Genomic DNA, 21,659 nt, shown 5'->3' with positions numbered 1-21,659 from the left:
TGGCATCTCCAGGAGGTATCATTTCCCAGACCTTTACTGTTTCCACTGTTCTGGAACTTGGCTACACAATCCCTCCCTGCACAGGGCCTGAAAGCAGGACCATGACAGGCTGCTGTCCTGCCCCCCCAGGTACCAGAAGCACTGGCTGGAGCTGGTTTGAAGCACTGCTTCACAGCTCCTGGCTTAGGCTCACTGTCCCAGGGGACAGTGTGAGGACTAGTGGCTCCAACTGGCAGGTTTTGGACAGGGATGTCACCCAGCACAGCTGGCTGGGACCCAGCACTGTTGTATACCTAGCCCACTAGCTTGTAGGGTCCTACTGAAGGGCCCGTGACCACAGGCCATTAACAGGAGATGCAGAAAGACCAACAGAAAAAAGTACTTAAAAACATTTAATTTAATATATTTAAAAAAATTCTGTAAAATTATAGAAAGGCAGATGAGGTTGGACATAAGTACAGCTACACTGAGGACATCTCACAGACACTCGAGCAAGGTATTTACACCAAACAGCATGGTCAGGGCAGTACCAGTTTGCTGGCAGTGCCATGAGTACCAGAACAAGTTGCAGTAAGTCTTCCTGCAGAGTTCCAGCCATGGCTGCCAAGTACAAGGGTGACACTTGGAAAGCAGGCAGAGGTGGTGAACACAGCCACCTTACAGACGGAATGAGTACAGCTGCACTATCATGTAGAGCCTCCTGTGCACAGGGAAAGCAACTATCATGGCAAGAGGGCTGTGCTGGTGTCACTGCCCCTCTGTGGGACTGGAGGAGGGCAGAGACCAGCCCTGGAGCACCAGCACTCCCATCCAGTCACGGGACTTCCCTGTGAGTGGAAGAGGCAGCACATGACCCAGCTCTGCAGTCCTGACTGTGTTTTGCCAGCGGGTAGGGTCAGAGACAGAGATACCAAATTAGGGAACAGTGTAACACCCACCCTATAATTTCCATTCTAAGTCCTCAGTTTCCTCTAATTGTACCCCCAGTTACCTGTCCACAGAGTTCCTAGTCATTTTCCTACATAATACATCCTGTGATTACAGTCACTCAAGCTTCGCAATATCCAAATAGAGCTTGAGAACATTTCAGGCTTTGGTACCACATGGATTGTCTACTATCAGTGGAGGTAGTTGGTAAGCTAATTGTTTCATAATCATCCAAACCTTAACATTAACATACAATGCAATTATCAGAACAAAAAGCAAAAGGATTAGCATCAGTAAAACAACACCAGGGTAAAGCACTCAGCTGAGAATTCTGGTAGCTGTAGGCACCCATACAAAAAGAGCGTCCCACCATCCTTGTTCTCCAACTTTCTTCACCCTCTCCATCACATGATGTATTTCTGCCATGCCATGATGGACAGCAATCAAAGTCCATTCTCCTGGGGTTGTTTCAGCAAGCCTCAGGTCTGTTTGTTGTAACAGTTCCTTTACCAGTTCATACCAATGGGAGTGGGCTGCAAGTCTTGATTTGGGTATAGTTAGATTCCAAAAATTGTCAGGATATAACAGGAGGTAAAAAAAATTAAAATATAAACAAAAAAATAAATAACTAAGATTCTGTCATTGCAATAAAGCTACAGGCACAAATATTGGAGTGACTACTTGTATCTTCAGTAACATTATCTACAAATACAAAATCACAAGAGATTCTCATTCATCTTGTTGTATACAATCTCACAAAGTATACCTCTGACTTTCAGATCCTGCCCAATCATTTTCTGTAGGATATTTAGTATTACATCCAAAGCTAATTAATTAGCATTGTGAATGTTAATCCAAAATGCATCCTGCACAAAAGAATCCAAGCTCAAAACGAAAAACTCTTAGAGTCCTCTGAGTCTAGGGTTATCTCTGACGCTCCCTGGTTATGGAAACACACCATCCAAGAGAAAAGAGGTTCCCCTGGTCTTCACTTAAACTGTTCAAATATTTAATTTACTTCATGCTGAGTATAATCCTCTATAAGTATCCCTCCTGACCATTAGCATCTAATTCTACCTTTCATCTCCATGCTGGTCTCACATGTACAAATTTAACTGGGGAACCAACCTCATCAGAATCCACAGACTACCAAATATCTCCATTCCATTTATCAGAATCCCACGGCACACCTGCCTCTGCAATCACTGTATGCATTTTCTTGTGATTCACCTGCCCCTCTTTTCATGATACTGAGCTACTCTAAGTGCAGCCTTCTTGGCAAGCCTGGTAAATCCAACTTATCAGCAAGCAGCTTATTTTGGCACTTTAGCATTACAATTTGATCCTACAACCCACATCTGGCACTCCATGTTACAGCATTTCAACAACTGTTCCTTTTGTTGGTGTTTTGTTTGATATACTGTTAACAAAATCCATCCTTGCTTTCCCAAACCCACAAGTTCTTTTCCTTTTTTAGTACATGATTTTTGGATGTGTTTCAATACATCCAGCAGTTCAGCTTCTTTTAACTGACTTCCCCATTGCTCACATGGTCCTCCAACCTTAGCCCACTTGAGGGCCAGTGAACTATACGGAAGGTCTTCCCATCTGGGAATTTTGGGCAGGACCAATTCCTTTCACTTAGATTTTAAAAGCAATAGTTTGTTCTGACCCTGCTGACTGCACTTTGTTTTGCTTGTGGGTAGGGTAGAGACACACACCAGCTTAAGGAACAGTGGCATTTACTATGAAGTAAAACTGCAAAGAATCACAAAAGGATAAGCTAAGCAAGGCACCTAACCATGAGCAAAGATTTCCAAAGGGATAAGCTGAGCTTATCTATGCTAATCACTGCTACGAAAGAATGCCTACAGTGATAAAGAAAAATACATCACCAGTGAAGATACATCACCCAAGTCCAAGAGACATCAGCTGTGGGGGGAAGCTGTCACAAGCAAGGGCTGGAGAACCATTCCAGTAACTGGGAACTCCTGCAGTGCCTCCACCTTTGCAGGCCACGAGGCTCCTCCACTTTGCTCTGACAGTGGTCCAGCTTTTACAATGCTAAACAAACCAGCTGATATGATTTCTAATATAATTTTCCTGCCAGCTTTCTCCTAAAGCCTGGCCAGGGCTCAAGAAGGATCCAAGGGAATTGTCTTGGATCCTACACCCTCTAATTAGGCCGGATGTGGCCTTATCCTGTTTCTAGACACATAAAGGTGAACATGTTTTGCCAATAAATAAACACATAATACAATACTTCCTTAATGAGTTGAAACATACATTTGGTTGGAATGTTCATCCTAGGTCAGCTCAAGGCCTGTTGTTCAGGCCTTAGTACTTCACTTGGACTCACTCTCTGCAGGAAAGGGGATGGATGTATGCTCTGGATCATGATCTTGTCCCAAAGTAGCAAAGAGGTCCATGAAGCACTGGTCCCCAGGCCCTCAGATTGCAGCAGCCTCAGGGCTGAGGTCCAGTCCAGGATGGTGCAGAGGCTTTTCTACTGTGGCACAGGCTTTTTCTGCATTTTTCCCTTCCACGCTGTTCCAAATCCCATAGGTGAAGTAAATAATAAAACCTGCAGGACAGTTTCCATAATGAAATGTGCAACGGTGGGTTGTCAGCACTAACAGATCTCCAGGAGAGACCTGTGGGCATTGCACTCCCCACTGCAGGACACCTACCCAAAACCATGCAGACAGCAAACCGCACCCAGGTGTCTGCAGTCAGCTGTACCATCAGCAGGATGTTAATGAAGGTGCTGAAGATTGGCAGGAGTGGGAGGAAAGGTACCTGCAAGTGACAAAAAGTGCTGTGTCAACTGTGCCTTGAGGGACCAGGCTGGGCTTGAGGATGCTACTGGCCAGTGGAAGGACCTCCTCCCTGTCACAGGCCAGTGCACCCAGGCACTTCCACACTCAGATTGCACCTCAGAAAGATGCATTCCAGAGCCCACTGCCTGGTAGCAAGCCCTAGCAGTCCCTGCAGTGCCCAGATCCTGACAGAGTCCAGGGGGGTGCAGACATCAAGATGCAGGGGGCTGCACTCACTTTGAAGTTTAACCGTGCATTGTTCTGTGGCTGCCTCCAAATGATGATGGTGAGAATGAGCAGAGCCACGAGGAGCAGCACCAGAGCCACAACACAGCCCACACTGGCAACCTTCAGTGCAGCCACATTGAGGGTCAGGACCAGGCAGATGACTGTGATCAGCGTGGCTGCAAGAGAGAGGGTAATTGGGGGACTGCATGGCACATGGCCTCCCTGGGGCCCTGAGCCTCACAACAGCTGGGCTGAGGGACCCACTCTTCTTGGTCAGGTCCAGCACGCACAGTCTCTAACACCCACCCCAAAGCCTTAGGAAAGCACTTTGTTGGAGGCACATCCCAGACCAGCAAGCTGCAGGGAACCTGCACTTGGCTGGGGTTGGACCCAGCTCTGACATTTACCCAGCCCTGGCTGCGTCACCCCATTCTGGCTGTACAATGGAGCCATTGATAGACAGATCAAACCTCACTGGCTGAGCACAGGCACGCTCAAGGGCCTGGGGACTGCCCTTGCTGGTGGCCAACATGGGTCAGGCTCATCACAGGGATCTCTCATGACCACCTCCACATCCCCAGCTTAGTACCCACGTCCTCCGACAATGCCTGTGCACCCCAAACCACAGCTGTACCCTCCACTTGGCACCCTGCTTAGGGTTCAGCACCTGCTGGCACTGCCAACAGCAACTGGCAACCTGGCCCCTCTCCTCTGCCTGGCATGCTCTCCATCCTTTCCCAGCTCTGCAGAGACACACCAGAACACTCCAGCCCCTGGCAGGAGGGGACAGCAGCCACCAGTTTGCACTCACTCACCAATGACCACGACACAGACATAGACAATGCGCCCCGAGAGCACAGTGGGGGTGTCCCCAGGTGGGTTGAAGAGCATTTCCAGGGACAACGTCTCTTTGTGCTGGGCACTGGCAGCAGCGGTGGTCGGGTTCATGATCACTCTCTCCTCCTCGTTCCCATTCAGCTCCAGCATTTCCATGGCCTTCGGGGAGTTTGGCTGTGTGGGCTGGTACCTGAGCAGGTAAGACAAGCTTGCAGCAGAGCCCAAGGAACTTCCTAGCCCAAGGGAGCAGTCGGCAGCACCTTCATATCCCTGCTGCTCTGGCAGCCCATGACAGCCACTCCAAGAGACATGCCCAGAGACACACACACACTCTGGTCAGCAGCCTCCATCTTGGGGGCTTGACATTTCCCCAGGCTGCATGCCCCTGGGAAAAAGCTGTGGCTACAAGCCCCAGGACAATGTAAGGAACATCGACCCTGGGCACCGCCAAACACGAGGAGTCACCCACCGGAGGATGAGCACGCACACCGCCACCAGGGAGTAGGCCAGCAGCGTGCCGATCGACATGAGGTCCACCAGGTCCTTCAGGTCAAGCAGGAGGGCAAACACCGCTGCAATGAGGACACGCAGCATGAGCACAGCTCCAGACCACCTCAGGGCCGGGTGTGAGGAGGTGGCTAGGAACCTTACCTGCAAAGATCCCCGAGACAAAGGTGGCAATCAGAGGGGTCTTTCTGCCACTGTGGATCTGGGAGAGGAACTTGAAGAGCAGCCCGTCCTCTGCCATGGCATGGATCACTCGGGGCATGGGAAACATGGAGCCCAGCAAGCTGTTGTGGGGAGAGATTAGGCAAGCTGCCCACATCTACCACCCAGAAGGGGAAGGGACCAGCTCTGTGCCAGGAGCAGGACAGCAGCTGGACAGAGCAAATCCCCAGCCCAGCCAGGATGAATGCTGCCAGTCCCCATGCTGTGCCAAGCAGGGCCAGAAATAGAGCCAGTCCTACCTGGTGGAGAGAGCACAGAGTGAGCCAACAGCAACGGCGTAGCGGGCGGGCTCCCAACCAACTGCCTTGAAAGCCTCAGGCAGAGGGCTGCTCTTGTTCAGGAGGAAGTAGGGTACCATGAGAGTCAGGGATGCAGAGACCCCAAAATAAGCCACAAAGCAGATGAGGAGGGACACAATGATGCCAATGGGAATCGAGCGCTGTGGGTTCTTGGCTTCCTCCCCTGTTCAGACACAAGAGGCCACATGTGCCCCACTCAACCACACAGCATGGGGCAAGTACCCTCAGCAGATGAGCCAGAGTAGGGACTTTCCATGGCAGTACAGGACTGGGGAGCAGGAAGCAGGGGCTGTTAGAGAGGAGGGGTCCCTGGCCATGCTACTGCACTGGTAGAAGGGATGGAGCTGTCCAGCAACCCAGGCTTGCAGCCCTGCTGGCCATGCCAGCCCTTTCCCCCCATCAGCAGCTCTCTCCCTACAGAGCCTGTTGAATGCAGGTCCCCCCTGAATGTGTGCCTCAGCTTTGCAAAGGTGTGCTGCACCACACTCCCAGCAAGGGGCTTGGCAGCAGGAAAGGAGGAGGCTGGGCAGCCCCTGGAGGCAGGGTGGCACAGCCAGGAAGGTCAGGCAGAACAGCCTGTACCAGCCACCCACTAAGTAGATTTCTGGGGTAATGAGAGGAAATTAAGAGAGCTGCCTGTGCTTCAGGAAGCAGCAGTTTTGCATGAACCCAGTCATTTGGAAAAAGGCTGCTTGAGGCTGGGAAATAACTAGGAGGCACCAGCAATTCCCAGCACTGTCACAGGCTCAGCTCAGCAGTCAAAAGCTTCCCCGCTGCTCTGGGAGCTGCCTGCGCAGGCAGGGTGCAGCCTTGCTCCCACCATGGGGTGTAATGAGCCACTTTTCCTGGGGCAGGGCAGGCTCTGAGCCCTTTTGTCTGGCCCAGCTGAAGACACAGTCTCCACAGGGAAACCTCCCAGGAGCAGTGAGACCAGCTGTTTTCCCACACCATATAGCATCCTCCCCATCAGCTCCCAGCCAGCTGCTGGCTGTGCAGTAGAAATGCCCGCGCCACCCCCACCCAAGGTAATACCTGTGGTGGCAATGCAGTCAAAGCCCACAAAGGCGTAGAAACAGGTGGCAGCGCCTGACAGGACCCCTTCCAGTCCAAAGGGGAAAAACCCACCATAGCCAAAAGCCTTTCTCCTGGAAAAAATGCAGGAGAGCAGCTGCCGTGAGGTGCAAGGGCAGCAGGGCCTATGCCTGCCCTATGCCAGATCCTGGCCTGGCACAGTTGCTCTACTTACATGTCATCTGGTGAGTCGGACAACGAGAAGTTGACACAGTCCTTCTCTGAAAGCTGCCAGTTCTTGATGTCTCCCTTGATGAAGCCAGCAATGATGACAAAGCTCAGCACCAGTAAATTCACAGCTGTGAAGATTTTGTTCACGAGGGCAGACTCGCTGACACCAAAAGCCAGCAGAACTGTGGGGACAGAAGAAGTGAGTGAGACCCATCAGGCTCCCATGCCATCACCCATGGTACCATGGATCTGCTCTCCTGCATACCCACCAGTAAGCAGCAAAATCAGGATTAAAGCAAAGAAGTCTGGATGCTTGGCCAGCACTCCGGGCAGGTGCATCGTGATCTTGTTGGCGAAGAAGGTGGAGATGTGGTTGCCGATGATGTTGTCAAATGCTGCACTCCAGGCTCGAGCCACACTGGCTGTACCTGGTTGATGGCAAATCTGTGCATTAGTCCAAGCCCAGGGCAGACTGGCACCAGCCACCCGCACATGAACACCCACCTCCCTGCTGATCCCACACCCTGCCCTCACAGCACCACACGCTGCCCCCAGGAGCCTCCCATGCTGCCAGCACAGTGCTGGAAGGAGCCCCACACAAGCTGCCTGGCCTCATACCTATCACATAGGAGAGAATGAGGTTCCACCCAGTTACAAAAGCCCAGATCTCTCCAACGGTAATGTAGGTGTAGAGGTACGCAGAGCCGGCCTTGGGGACACGGGCCCCAAACTCTGCATAGCAGAGTCCTGCCAGTACAGATGAGGAAGCAGCCACCAGGAAGCAGAGGACGATGGAAGGACCAGCCATCTCCTTGGCCACCTCCCCGGCCAGCACATACACGCCAGCCCCTAGCGTGCTGCCCACACCCAGGGATACAAGGTCCAGTGTGGAGAGGCAGCGATCAAAATGTGTGTCATCGGAGGTCAGGTCCACCATGCGCCGCCGGATCAGCTTCTTCCCAAAACTGGCCATTTTTTCCCCCAACATCTTGTCTTCTCAGTGAAGCTCACCTGGTCAAAAGCCCTGGAAAAGAAATGTGAAGCTCAGTCTTTCAGGCAGCAGGACTCACACTGCAAGGCACAAGGTAAGTGATGATGCCCACAGGAGCCTGCTCCCAGCTTACCCATTGGCACCATGCCCCTGCCACACTGGCTGGCCAGAGACCACGGTGGTGGCACCCTCTAAGACACTGTGGTGCTGCACACACCCTGCCTGCACAGCCTTTGCACCAGGACAGTGAACCAGGGATGAACCCAGTCAGCCCATGGTGGGAAATGCTCATTATTCAAGCCCTGTGTGGTCTTGACCATAGAGCTCATAGGCATGTCCCAGAGCTTGCCCCATTTCCCAGGCTTGGCAGTCTGGAGATCCTTCATCCCAAACTTGACTGCAGGCACATTACTCCAGCCTGACACATGGGTGAGCACAGCAGCAAACGATGTGGATGCAAACTCCTCCAGCACAGGCTTTAGCAGGCTGGCTGACTCACTGGAGGCATCCATTCTTCTTTTGCTTTCAGCATTTGCAAAACATTCTTTACAAGGACGCATAACCAGACAGACACATGGCACGGGTCCCTGGTGCAAACCCCTTGCCTGCTAACAGTGCTTGCTGAGCATTCTGCAAGTTCTGCAGGCTGTAATCACCCTGAATCTGTGACATCCCCACTCTGCTTGCTCACAGCAGCCACCTATCTCCAAAAAGCTCTAAAGATGAGTAACCTGTGAAGCAGGCATCCAGCACAGAGGAGCTGTAAAGAAAGTGTTTCCCAACGCCCATGGCCATGGCTGGCATCTCCGCCCACCACTGAACCTCCCACCCACCAGTGTCTTCCCCCTGCTGGCTTCTCCTCCCTTCATCGGGAAAGGGAAAACACCCCATACAGATGCCCAGGACTACATGCCATACTACATATATCAGCCTAAAGTACACAAGGATAATTTTGTGACCCTTTTCCACAGAGAAGGTTATCAGGATTACAGCGGCAACCACCAGCTCGGCTGTTTCCCCATAACCAGCAAACCATCCTGCTTCTTGATAAACTTCATTCAGCCTTGACCCCAAGTGCAACAAGTGCCCCAGGACTAGCACCCTCCTCAACCACTACCTGGACAATTCCAGCTGCCTTCCCCAGCGCTGCTCAGCTGCTCCAAGTATTTCCAGTACCCGACTCGAGATCCGCATGGGTAGAGAAGCAACATGTCTGGCGGCAGCAGGAGCCACCCGCCGCATGCCGGTGCCTACGGCAATCCGGTAGCCGTCGCATCCCGCCGGGACTCGGTGTAGGTGTGGGAAGCTGTTAGCTCGGACCTCCGCCTCAGCCCCCGCGGGGGCATTTTCGGTCCCAAGGACTGCCAGTAAGGCTCCGTGCCGCCGCGGAGTCCGGCGACTCCCCGAGTATGGCAAGATCCGAGCGGGGGGGCCCGGCGGCAGCTGATGCAACAGCGGCACCGCTTGCGCCAAGCCCTGCCGGTCTGGCGGCAGCGCAAACCACCACTCACCAGCGGCGCGGCTCGTCCGAGGTGCGATCCCCTTCAGGCCAGCTCAATTCCCCTCCGTTCACTTCTGCAGCCGGCAGCATAAAGGAGGAAGAGTTTCACTCGCGATCGATTTGTACAAAATGGGAGGCGTTCAGCAGCTCCCGCCCAAAGCCCCAGCTAAGAGGAGGGCAGGCAGAGGCGAGCGGGAACAGAATCCCGGCTCCTCCCAGCCCCACTCGCGTTCCCGCGCACATTTCAGAATATTTAAGTTCCAGTAACAAGTGGCACCGGGGCGAGGAACGGCTCGGCCAGCGGGAGTGCGGCTGCTGCGGGCGGCATCTCCGAGACCAGGGCAAGGCACCTCGCTCCCTCGGGAAAGGCCAAGGAGAGGGCGGCTGAGGGTGTCCCGAGCCCAGATGTGCCATGAGAACAGAGCCTGGCCCGGCCTTGCCCCGGCGCGGCTGGGAACGAGGCGAGGCGGCGAGGCCAGGCCTGCTGCAGGGGCTGCGAGCGAGCGGAGCTCAGCCCGTGCCTTGTGGGGTGACTCTAGCCCGGCCTCCGTACGCTCCGCTAAAGCCCCCTCAGCTCTGGGAGCAACACGCAGCCCTAAGTGATGGGAAACGCCAGTCTTAGGGGAACGGCTCGGCAGCCAGGAGAGAGGCAGGGGCCAGCACCAGCCTCTCCAGCACTCGGGCTGGGAGCCGCCCCTCAGCAGGCCGCTCCTGATGCAATCCAGTGCTTGCGTGTCGTGAGCGCCCGTTCAAAGTGGCAGAGAGGTGAGCCAGCCCCTCGCCGGCATCACTGGCAGTACCCTGCTCCGGCGGCGCTATCGAGGCAAAAGGCTTTTCAGTCGCTTGCGGAGCGGAGCAGGCAGGAGCGCCATGCAGCTGCCTCCCCCGCACCCTCCGGGGGTCAAACGCCGGGAGGATGTGGAGACGGAAACACCAGCTCATGCTTCTGAACGGGAAGTCACGCAGGCTCTGCCCCCGCTTACTCAGAATTTAGGGCTGTGGTTCAGCCAAGCTCCTCTCCTCCCTTACCTCACGATGAAGGAACTTCCAGGCAGCATGAGGTTCCATCATGGCTGTTACTACTCAGACGCTTTCTACTCCTTCCAGGCCTACCAGCTGTAGGCAAGGACTCAGCTGGGCAGCACCATCGCCGAGAACGTTCTCGGGCAGGGTAGGCAGCATCACGGGCACAGCAGGACTCCGAGCAGGGTCACCCTGTCTCAGACAAGCAGATACGGGGTACCTAGAACAGTGAGGGGGCAGACTACATGATTTGCCTGTTGCCAGAAACCTTGCAACATCAGGCGCTGGGAGGCAGTTTCCAGAAAGCGGCAGCATCAGGACACCAGAACATGCCTCCAGCTCCCACATGTGTCTTCCCAGTGTCCCATCCTCACCTCCCAGTCTTACTGCTCTCCATTCCCATCATTCAGGGCCCTGATCCAGCAGCACAGGCCAAGGGCTGGGAGCAGGCAGAGGCATGGAACAAGCCAAGTGCACGTCTCAACAGGAAGGCAAACAGGAAGGCACATTGCAGCCGGCATCAAAGGAGAGTAGGAGATGGCTCCAGCCCATAACGAGGGCCAGAAGCCCTGCAGAAATAGATCCACATCAGTCCTTGGATGCCCCTGCCACCTTCCACAACTGAAGCATTAGAATATTTCAGATTGGAAGGGACCTATAATGACCATTAAGTCCAGCTTCACCCACAAGTGCCTCTCTATTTACAAATAATAAATCTAGCAGGGCACTTTTTCTAGTCAACTCCCTTAGTACCTGCACCAAGGAGTTATCTTCACCAGGCATGTATAGGGAAAACAACAGCTTGTTGGGGCTCTGTGCTGTAGATTGTGCCAGCACTGAAGCTGCCCCAGCAACCAAGTGCCAAGCAGGGGTGGGAGACAGCTGACACAGCTTCCCAGGAAGCAGTGCCCCAGGAAGGGCTGTGGGCTGCCTGTGAATGTGCATTCCAAGGCAGCCAGAACACCAACCAGAAATATCAGAGGAGCATGAACAGGCCAGCCTTACCAGCCCAACCTCAGGGCACTGCCAGCACCAGACAGCAGGACTCTCCAGCGCCTCACCCAGACACAAGGCAGAACAAGGTGACTGCATCAACCAAACACAGAGAGAAGGCAGCAAAGCAGGTCTCCCAGTGCCAGCATGGAGGAACAGGGAGGGATAATAAAACATTAATAAATAACCAAAGGCTGCAGAAACCCAATGTGCCATCAGCCAGCATTGGCTTTTCCCACATCCAATGTGAAGGTGGTCTAAGGAAGAAACCTGCCCACACAGCTGCCCACAACCACCACATCCAAGCATCCCACCTGGGAGCATCAGTTTTGTCCAGAAATGCTTCCCCAGAGCTATACTTTACCTCCATCCACCAGCACCTAGCTCCTCCTTGTAACAGACCTCAGATCTCTGGCTGAGCAAAACCAGCTGTAGCCAAACACTGACATGCCCTGCTCGCCCAGTACTTTGGGGATCAGTGGGCAGCACTGGGCACTGCCTCTACCCAAGCAGACAGCAAGCACTACTGCAAAAGACATCTTTATTTTACATATAAGGAGTTAGATAATTAATTCATTCAACAGCTCCACATATATCACTGCCCCAGAGGCTCACACAGCTGTTGTCTGTCCCCATGTCCCAGCTGTCAGTCTCTCCCCAGGTCACCTCTGTCAAACACTGCTGCATCTTTTACACAGATTCCTGGGAAGCAAGAGCAACATCAAAGCAGTAACACTTCTGGCACTCAGCACCTGACCCCTGGGAAAGGCCATGAGCTGTACTCCTCCCACCTTGCAGCCCTCAGTTACACCAGCAAGGGATCACTGGAGCATCCCTGCAGCCTGCACAGAAGTGAGGGCTCACCACAGTGAGGGCACATACCTGCTGCTCTGAGCTGAGCCTGCAAGGAGAAGATTGTCTGCTGATAGGCTTCACACTGGGCAGTCTTGTCAGCTGCAGAGAGGAGGCAAGAAGATGTGTGCTCAGCCCATCCTAAATACCTCATGACTTTCTAGGGCAGCAGCTGAGATCCTGCTCTACCCCCTAAACATGAAGCCAGCCCCACTCCCATGAAGCTGCAGGCCCTGGGTTCTAGGTACAAGCACAGGGGATGTCACCTGGATTGCAGGTGTCCTGCAGTCCTCAGAATAGCCAGCTCCACATACCAAGTTCATCCTTCACTCGCTCCAACTCTTTCTTCACATGCTCCAGTTCCTGGGACAGCTGATCACCTGCAGACTGGCAAGAGAAGGGTGCAAGTGTGATGCAGGGAATTGTCACCCCCATTACAACACTGCCACAGCACAGCCCACCCTCTGGAGGAGCACTGCAGCCCATCCAACACTCCCAACCCAGCACTCTGGGGACCACTGCCAGGGCACATCCATCACAGGAGTGGTGCATGGAGAAGGAGCCGCTGTATCGAGCATCTGCCAGCACCCATGAGAAACAAGAATGCCTTTGGCTAGCTGCAGCCACAGAGTGAAGAGCTCTAAATATGCTGGAAAATGCACAAGCTTATTTTGCAGGTAGGAGATTTCCTAACTTGGAGATTCATCTTGTAGGCTATGCACACCCCATCCTAGGGCCATGTCCTACATGTCAAGACACATAAAAGTGACAACATAAGCCACAGAAAGTTTGCATGTTTCAGAAGACCCTTAGAAAATCTAACTGGACAGAAGCCTGCAGTCCCCTGAGCACGGAGAGGTGGTAAAGACATGCAAAAAATCCCCATGGTCTTGTGCAAACCCCAGGGAAAGGCTGAAACAGCTCAAGTGCCAGCCAGAAATTGGCAGGTCCAGGTCTCATCATCTCCCACCTCTGGCATAGCTGGCCCAAGCCAGAGACTGAACAGTGCTCCATGGTGACAGGATACAGCTGGCTCTTACCTGCTCAGCAGGGCCTGCATCTTCACGCCATGAAGTCAGGCCAGGGGCCAACTCTCTGGACAAAGAGGACTCCACACACAACCATGTCTGGTCAGGTTTACCTGTGAAGAGAGGTGTCAGCACTAGAAACCTGCCATCCTTGGCCACTCTTCAACCTGGCCACAGGGCTGCTCCAGATCAGGGAAGGACAGAACTTGTCCAAGAGAGTCAGAAGTTTCCCAGCACTTCCAGCCCAACAGCTGCTGCTGGCTTGGCCTGTATGGGTGCTGCTGGGAGAAAGTGCCCCTGCATGGCCTTGCTCCCAGCAGCTCTGGGCTCCTGCTAGGAATCTACTCTCCCAGTGAGGGCAGGCAGCTGCCCGGGCAAGGTGGAACAGGGCTGTCCCAGTAGAGGAGAGTCTCTTCACTTCCCCTCCCTCGGTGCAGGGCTCAGGACTGCAGGCTGCCCAGCTGCAGTTTCTGTGAAGGCAGCACCCCCTGCCTGCAGCACAGGATGGAGCATCCACAGCACACCTGGTCAGCCAGAGCCCATCAGGGGAGGGAGCAGCGTTGCCCAACAAGCAGCTTCCCACGTTTCCCAACACAAGGCAAGAATCTACAACTCCGTATTGCTCACCTGCACCCAAGACAATCCTTGCTGCAACCTGCTTTTCTTTGCTCTCACCATTTTCCTTCAGCTCTTGGGTCCTATTGCACACCAGCTCCTGTGTAGCTGATCCTGAAGTGAGACCCAGGAAAGGCAAATAAAGAGCATCAACCCTTGCTAAGAGAGTGCCCTAACCTGACCATGACGACTGCCTCTTCTATAAATGAGCCTCAAGCACCAGATTTATTCAGGCTCTTTGCTGGATGTCTCTCCAGCAAAAGAGGGAAAGGACTTCACCTAGCCTTGCTTGCTCTGCGCTTCACCTTCCCTCCTCAGAGCCCAAGCACATGCAGTCCCCTTCAGTCCTTTCCCCAGGATCAGCTTTGACCCCGCAGCCAAGACCTGAATGTTCTTCCCATGGCAGCAGCACTCCTCTCCCATGACTCTGCATCCTCTGAGGCTTCTGCCAAGACTCACCTTTATTAAGGCAAAAACGCTTGGACGAAACCACTTTTCCCGGAAGCCGCAGTGAGGAGCGGGAAGCCATAGGAATTGCTGTAGAGAGCCTTGAGGAGAGCTGTTTACGACTCCCAACCTTGACAGCAGCTGTAGTGGACAGTAAGCAGAGAGGCCGCCATTCCCAAGCAGCTCCATCGCACCCTCTTCAGGCGGCCCGGGGCTCAGCCAGGCTGCCTGACCTCGGTGCACAGGCACCACTACCCCAAGCCCCCACAACACCACGGGATAAAGGCTCCAAAGCCAACAGGCTGCCAGTCCATACTGGCGGAAGCCAGACAGTGTTTTAACACATCCCTCGGGGTATGAGAATATTTCCTAGGCTCCTACCTGTGCCACTCCCATAGACTCCCCGCTCCCCATGCCCTGTCTTCAGCCAGGCTGCAGCCCAAGCCCTTTCCCTTCTCCCTTCTCGATGCAGCACCCTAACACTCACGCGCTTCCGTGCTTCGCGTGAGGCAACTGGCAGGAGCGGAATTACTTCTCATCTCTCTGTCCCGGGGAGCAGGTTTGGGAAGGCTGGAAGGCTGTGCCTGCTGCGAAGCCCCGCTGGCATACTGAAGCCTGGACCTGGCAGGCGACGTCAGCTTCGGCCTGGTCGCTGGGGGAGAGAGAGGGACCTGCAGCGCCGGGCGGGCGGTGGCCGAGCCGGGGCTCCCCGCCGTGGCCCCGCTTACCTGGGGGCCGGAGGAGCCGCGTTTCCCAGGCACCGCGCCCTGTGCCGGCCGCGGGGAGCTGCAGCCCCAGCGAGGCCCGTGTGCGGGGGAGAGCGAGCCTGGTGCGGCCTCGGCCCAGGGAGCGGGCAGGGGTGCCGGGGCCGCCGCCGGAGGGCTGTTCGGGACCGCGCCGCGCCCGCCGGGACTGCGGGGGCGAGCGAGGTGAGCGGGCGCCGGGGCCACCGCCGGCCGCGGGCTGCGGGAGGCACCCGGGCTTCCTTGGGGCCGGGGCCGGGGCAGGAGCGGCCTCGCAATCACCTTCGCTCGAGGCCCGGCCCCGCCCGTGGCTCGGGACGGGCAGCGGCGTGGAAGTAGCGGGTCCGACGGGCTCGGGCTGCAGCACGCTGAGCTCCCCCAGGCTCGGCGAAGAATCCGCGGCCGCCCCCAGGCGCAGGCTGGCGGCGATGGCGCGACACTCCTCCTCGAAGAAGCTGAGGTAAAGCGGGGTGGCCGGCGAGCACTGCGCCTGGACGTGCTGCAGCAGGTCAGGACGGTCCGGCGAGCCAGCCCGCGACTCCGGCGGCCACATCGCACCCCCTCCCCGCCAGGGAGCCCAGCCCCGCCTCCGCCCGCTCTGTTCCGGCCGCGTCTCGCCCCACCCGTGTCCGTCCTCTCCCCGCGGTTCCCCCGCCCCGCCAGTACCGGCTCTGTCCCGGCAGCTCTCCCGCCCCCTCGCCGCTGCCCGCTCTCTCCCGGCTGTTCCCCCGTCCCGGTAGCCCCCAGGACCAGGCAGACAATTGGCTTCACAGTGGTTTAATGCGAACGGCACCGGGACGTTACACTGGACAGGGTGCAGACAGCTGGATGGATGGCAGCCCCGCGCAGGGCAGGGGAAGGAGCCGTCCCGAGCGTGACCGGCGGCAGCAGGAGGCGGGGACCGAGCCCCCCCGAGGCCACGGCCGCCTCCACCGGCACCAGGCTCCACGCTGCCCCACGGCCCTTTCCGGGCCGAGCCAGCCCCCGGAGCAGCTCCCTCGCGCTTTCAGCGACTTCTCCCCAGGAGCCACCTCTCGCCCAGCAGTGCCAGTTCCTCACCAGAAAACAGAGGAGACGTTGGGAAGACCTCGGGGAACGTGCCTAGCAGGAACAGGAGGGCATCCACTGTAGGCCTGTGCTCCAAGAAGGGCTCAACTGTGCCACAACAAAGTGATCAAGCGCTTATATACCAGCCAGCCTTGACCTGAGGAGCCCCTGAACTGAGGCCCAACCTCCACTAATCACAGCTGTGGCAGCTGGGGGAGCCTCCAAAAGACACTTCTGCTACAGCAAGTCACAGCCTCATTGTCCCCTCAAGCTGTGAACACTTCTCTGACCAGTCATATGTTTCCACTTCCACATAAGTGACTGCCTAGCTCACTGCAGAACAGGGGAGAACACACAAAGAACACTGCTACTTCCCCTGCTTTGTAAGCAAATGTCTAATCTAGGACTGACTGACCATTTTCTGCTGTCCTTTTCTGGAGAGGTGGCCTCACTCTGGGCCCCACTGCTGGGCTCCTCCTGCAGCAGCCATCATGGATACATCCTACAGCTGTTCCCACCAGCTTTCTCTTGCTCCTCCTTAGCCAGACCCTCTGCTCCTCCCAGCAGCTGGGGCCCAAGATAAGGTCACTAGGCTCAGCTGAGCAGGGTGCTGCAAGCAACACCAGCCCAGCAGCCCATAGTACGACAGGCTGTTAAACTCTGGGCCAATGCATCACAGAACACGTGGCTACAGCCCAGACTGTCCCATCTTCCACGTGCCAAATGGCCCACACAGAGCTTCATGAGAGCACAGAAGATGGAAACAGTTTGAGCTGCCAGCAGCACCTTAGAAAGGAGGGGCCACAAATACACCAAACAGGTCTGTAATGCAGGAGGCTGATAGCGGGGTTTGAGTAGGTGTTGGGTCTCAGCACTTCCAGACAGTGAAGAATGGGGGTTTCATGCAGGGTGAATGGGGTGGATGACAGACTGACACACCCAGGCACCTACTCACTGGTTTGGATAAACCTTACTAAAACTCTAATACCTGATATAATCACTGACCAACATGACAACTGCTATTCTTCAAAGTCTCCTGCAGAGGTGCTTGGGGCTGCACAGACAAGGGAGTGAAGGTCATCTCATACCTTCCTGTACAGGGAGAGAGGCAGCTCCTACACCGTAATGCCATTAGCAATTTCCTGCTCCACACCTATCCACATCTGCCCCTAGATGTGGGACAACGCGCTCACTTGCATCAATCTTCACATCTTTAGACCACAACCACAGCCCAGTAGAACAAACTGCTGCCAGTTACAAAAGAGGAAAATACTGAACAAACTGGGAGGTTCAAGAGAGGAAAAGCTGGTTCAGAGAAGACAGATTTAGTGTAAAAATAAATGTCATTTTTGCAGGAGGGAGGGTGGAATGGAGGAAGACAGTGCCAGGTGCTCCTACTGGCGCACTTTCCCTGGGACGTAATTCCTATCAATAGTCTCCTCTTGCAGGAACATATGTAAGCAGCGCTCATTCTGTGCCAGTGGGTGTCCAGCAATTCTGGAAGAAAATCAGATGTGGAGGTTAGCACAGCTGCCTCCAAGACCCCCACGCCTCTGATGTCTGAGGAGGGAGTCAGGCAGCCAGCTCAGCACACCTGCACTGCGCTCAACCCAAGGTCACGCATCGCTCTGCAACAGGACCAGTAAGAGGCGCTTGAGCACAGGCTGTTCCCTTCCACGCCGTGCCCTGAGCCATGTTGGTGGGTCCCTGTAGCACAGCTGTTCTGCTAATACTCACTATGCTCTCAGGAGAGAGCACAAAGCACAACCCCCACTCAGGGCAGGACTTGCTCCAGTTCCAGTTTCATTACGTGGCTGTAGGCACCACCCTCCAACACTGGCACCTGCCAGTAGCAGGTCAAGTCTCTCTCAAAGTCAACCCACAGCCCAGCAACAGCTAAAGAGGCAGCACACAGCAAAGCCAGGACACTGAGCTTACTTGTTAATAAACTGTTCTAGGCCCTGTCTCCGCTCCTCGATGAAAGATTCCTCAAAGATGCCTTCATCTCCTCGGAAGGGAAGCTGTCGTTTCAAAGCTTTTCCAGGCAGCGGTGGCACTACAATCTGAAAGAACACAATCACCCCATGAGCAGAACAGCCACCTGCAAGTAGATATCCTTTGCTGTTGGATGCCCATCTCCAGTGCCATCACATGGATAGAACACAGAAGGTGCTCGCTGTCAGAGACTGCTTAAGTTTCATGTCTCAAAACACTCTGGGATGCTTGGCAAATGCCCATGTGTTTGGTGGGAGGGGCAGATCAGGTCTTGTGAAGGCAAGACAGTGAAACACTCAACCCCCCCCTGCCCAGAGCCAGCATCCCAGCCCCTGAGTGGCCGAGTGACCAGAAGCTCCGCCCTGGGAGGGGGCCACGAAGGCCCTGGGGTTTAAAAGCCCCTGTGAGGGACCTACTTGTCTGGGCTCTATCTTCTCCTGGAGTTTCTATCTCATCCATGCTGGAACCCTAGAGGTTGGTAGCTATGTGTGTTTTTCTGTACCTTTTCTGTCTTTTTCTTCTCCTTCTAATCCTTTTTTCATGGAACATTTTGGGTAACATAGCAACTTAAGGTTTTAAAGTTTTCTAAATGGGATAAGTTTATACTAAGTTAATAGTAAATTAATTCTCAGTTATGTTAGAATAAATGTTTTATAAGTGTATTTACTCCTTTGCCAAAATTCCTTAATTTTCTGTATTTTTGCCAGTAAACTTTTGTGAATTTGTGGCCTTTTGAGAATACCTGGTTGGGATTTCTCCTTGCACCAAACTAGAATAAAGGAACCTCAGTTTAATCCCTAGATTTACGTGTCTGGGGTGCAACATCCACCACCATAGTCTCACTTTTGGGAATCTCAAGATTATTGCTGAACTGTTCCCACATCCTGGCTTAACGAATAGGGAGGTCTGAGCCAGGCCTCACCTTACTGTCTCGCTCCAGCTCATTCTTCAGCCACTCAAAGTCGCTGTATCGTCTCCTCACACATGACTCCTTCAATTTGAAGATGGGGAGGTTTGTCTGTAATGAAGCAAAGCAGTTAATTTGCAGGTTGCTTTGGAAGCCATACAGTATTTCAACATGTAACTGAAACCTAAAGGTGCAATGAGAAAATCAAACCTCCTGAGAAGGACACATGATGGGAACACTCAAATTCCATATTCAGGACAGCACAAACACCAAAATCCTTCAGATCCAAGCAAGCCAGTCTACTCAGTGCCAGCCATGCCCTCTCCCTTGAGTGACTATTTCTGGAACACGTCCCCTTCCCAGGGACACACACTGGAACCTGTGCTGACAATGTGATTGTCAGGAGAATGGTTTTTTCCCCTCAAGTTTACTCCATTTTGATCTACAAGAGAGCTTTGCAGCAGCTTGCTGAGCAAAAGAACATCTGACCTGACACTGGCATCTTCATGGAAGAACTAATTGAGACAATCTTGCCCCAGCAACTGTTCAAGGCCAGACCTCATCTACAGTCTTCTTCCAAAACAGAGCACCTACCACCCTTACAGGCTTTTCATGCCCATCTTGTGACACTGGAGAAATGTGCAGCAATTCCTCATCTTTCTCCTCTGACACTGGAGTACAGCAAATGACAGCTGCATTAACTTTACCCCATGAACATAGCCTGAATCATTCCAGGAACTTAGGTAGGAAAACCGTCTGATGGGCAACACTCAGATATTACTACAGCACAATTAACTGTGTTCTTATGAGGTCTGTGAAATAAACCCAGCTGCCTTCAGAGCATCTCCGCTGGTTTAAGTGGGACTAAGAGGTTCCCATTGCCACCTGCAGGCTGATGGGAGCCAAGCACCGGAGCAGCAAAAAGCAAACACCAATTCTTCTGAAAGATAGTGCAGACTGAGCAGTTAAATTAGGCTATAAGCAAAAGCCAAACCAGCACCACAACACATGCTAAAGGGAGCTTGTTTTAGGGGGAAACTCGGTTTTACTTTCCCCATCTACCAGACGCAGAGCTGTGAAGGGGTCCCCTGGTCAGCTCGTTTAAAGGCCGATGAAGAGAACCCTGCTCAGCCTCTTATGCAGACTCCTGGGTCATGGGCTCTTGGTAAAGCAGCCAGCCTGCAGTGAGCAGGCCCCAAGATACTGCCACCCAACTCTTCTCCCTCGCTTGAGATAAGCAGCTACGTGCAGCCATACCCTGCTCAGCAACCACCCAGCGGGGCTCTGCAGAGGGGACGGGCGCAGGAGCCTGCTGAGGCAGCACCTCCCTGTCCCTGCGCGCACCGGCCCCCGCTGGATGCTGAGCAGCCCCGGCAAACTCATCAGCTCTGACCTTGAGCCCCGCAGGCGCGCTGCTCGCCCCAGCCCGGCGCTGCCCGGGGCTTCGCCTCCTCCGCCCCCCACTCCTCACCAGCGGCACCACCCCGGCCCTACCCGGCCGCCGTCCCTCGGCCACCGCATCCCGAGCGCTGCCGCCCCTCCCCGGGCCGCACACCCGCACACTGGGCAGCCCAGCCCCGCAGGCCCGATGAGGGCCGCACCCGCATGCGGAGCTCGTAGCTGGTGTATCTAGCGCGGCCCATGCCCACGGTCTGTGGGTTGAAGATGTCGATCTCGAGGAAGTTGCTGGGGGGCCCGTACGCGTCCGTGAGGTCCTGCGGCTTCGCGTTGAGGCGCCGGGTGTCCGCCACCGCCGCCTCCGACATGGTGGTGCCGCCGCCCTGCCCGGCCCGGCCCACCCTTCCCGCTACCGCAGCCTTCCCCGCCCGCGCATAACTGCACAGGGCCCGCCCGCCGCCTACATAAATCGACATCTATCCAGGGCTCGGGGCCCCTCAGCCGCCACCCCACCCGCGCATAGCAGCACGGCGCCCGCATAGTGCCTGCATAAAGCGGTAATTATTCAGGGTTCGGGGCCGCTCAGCCACTGCCCGCACAGCGCCGTCGCGCGGTCGCCCCCTGCATAAGCGCAGCGGGTATTCAGCACACGGGGCTCGTTCGGCCCACCCTGCAACCTGCATGGCAGGCTTGCTGCCAGCGTTGCTCTGCGTCGCCTGAGCTGTCCCGGCCGGGCCCCCGCGGGCCAGGGCAGAGCCCGAAGCTGAGCCGGCTGCGCTGGGCGCCCAGCAGGAAAGCGGGGCGCGGGGCCAAAACCCCGTACATAGGGATTGCACCATACAGCGTCCGGGGCATAGCCAGCCCTGGGAGCTGTACAGCGCAGGGAGAGCGAGGCCCTGGAACATGGTTGCCGCGGCTCTGACGGGCAGATCGGGACGCAGACCCATCACGCCTTACGCCAGGGCGTGTCCCGGAAATAGGCTCCTATCCGTGAAGGGATGGCGGAGGGAGCGGCGCCCCCGGCCCAACCCGGAGTCC

The 21,659-nt window shown here is 55.1% G+C and overlaps 3 protein-coding genes across 7 annotated transcripts; all 3 read right to left on the bottom strand.

The window, feature by feature from the left end:
* Positions 1–379: 379 nt before the first annotated feature.
* On the bottom strand, positions 380–12,124 carry SLC7A3 (solute carrier family 7 member 3). Of its 3 annotated transcripts, XM_023926926.2 has the most exons (14): positions 10,971–12,124; positions 10,603–10,816; positions 9,190–9,647; positions 7,700–8,105; positions 7,351–7,509; positions 7,086–7,263; positions 6,872–6,984; positions 5,780–6,002; positions 5,463–5,602; positions 5,281–5,383; positions 4,790–5,001; positions 3,984–4,150; positions 3,618–3,726; positions 380–3,511 (listed from the first exon to the last, which is right to left on the bottom strand). In XM_023926926.2, the coding sequence occupies exons 4-14, from the start codon at positions 8,067–8,069 to the stop codon at positions 3,378–3,380; spliced, it is 1,908 nt and encodes a 635-aa protein (XP_023782694.1). In that variant the 5' UTR covers positions 8,070–8,105; positions 9,190–9,647; positions 10,603–10,816; positions 10,971–12,124; the 3' UTR covers positions 380–3,377. The 3 variants fall into 3 exon arrangements, with proteins under 3 accessions (XP_023782694.1, XP_086707288.1, XP_023782695.1); XM_086851162.1 differs by lacking the exon at positions 10,971–12,124 and having other exon boundaries at positions 9,584–9,647; positions 10,603–10,818; XM_023926927.2 differs by lacking the exons at positions 10,603–10,816; positions 10,971–12,124 and having other exon boundaries at positions 9,187–9,703.
* LOC111929369 (uncharacterized) lies at positions 12,114–15,860 on the bottom strand. Of its 2 annotated transcripts, none has more exons than XR_015276567.1 (8): positions 15,260–15,860; positions 15,019–15,183; positions 14,544–14,672; positions 14,097–14,198; positions 13,482–13,582; positions 12,708–12,828; positions 12,472–12,543; positions 12,114–12,291 (listed from the first exon to the last, which is right to left on the bottom strand). XR_015276567.1 is itself a non-coding variant. In XM_086851170.1 (8 exons), the coding sequence occupies exons 1-8, from the start codon at positions 15,825–15,827 to the stop codon at positions 12,236–12,238; spliced, it is 1,266 nt and encodes a 421-aa protein (XP_086707296.1). In that variant the 5' UTR covers positions 15,828–15,860; the 3' UTR covers positions 12,114–12,235. The 2 variants fall into 2 exon arrangements, 1 of the variants encoding a protein (XP_086707296.1); XM_086851170.1 differs by having other exon boundaries at positions 12,756–12,828.
* Positions 15,861–16,035: 175 nt separating this feature from the next.
* On the bottom strand, positions 16,036–21,491 carry SNX12 (sorting nexin 12). 2 transcript variants are annotated; one of them, XM_086851173.1, is made up of 4 exons: positions 21,291–21,491; positions 19,239–19,334; positions 18,260–18,384; positions 16,036–17,818 (listed from the first exon to the last, which is right to left on the bottom strand). In XM_086851173.1, the coding sequence occupies exons 1-4, from the start codon at positions 21,474–21,476 to the stop codon at positions 17,716–17,718; spliced, it is 510 nt and encodes a 169-aa protein (XP_086707299.1). In that variant the 5' UTR covers positions 21,477–21,491; the 3' UTR covers positions 16,036–17,715. The 2 variants fall into 2 exon arrangements, with proteins under 2 accessions (XP_086707299.1, XP_086707297.1); XM_086851171.1 differs by lacking the exon at positions 21,291–21,491 and adding an exon at positions 20,825–21,027.
* Positions 21,492–21,659: the final 168 nt, after the last annotated feature.

The sequence above is a fragment of the Cyanistes caeruleus genome, chromosome 14 (genome assembly GCF_971803275.1).
Source record: "Cyanistes caeruleus chromosome 14, bCyaCae1.hap1.1, whole genome shotgun sequence".
NCBI lineage: Eukaryota > Metazoa > Chordata > Aves > Passeriformes > Paridae > Cyanistes > Cyanistes caeruleus.
This window is presented reverse-complemented; position numbering and strand designations above follow the sequence as displayed.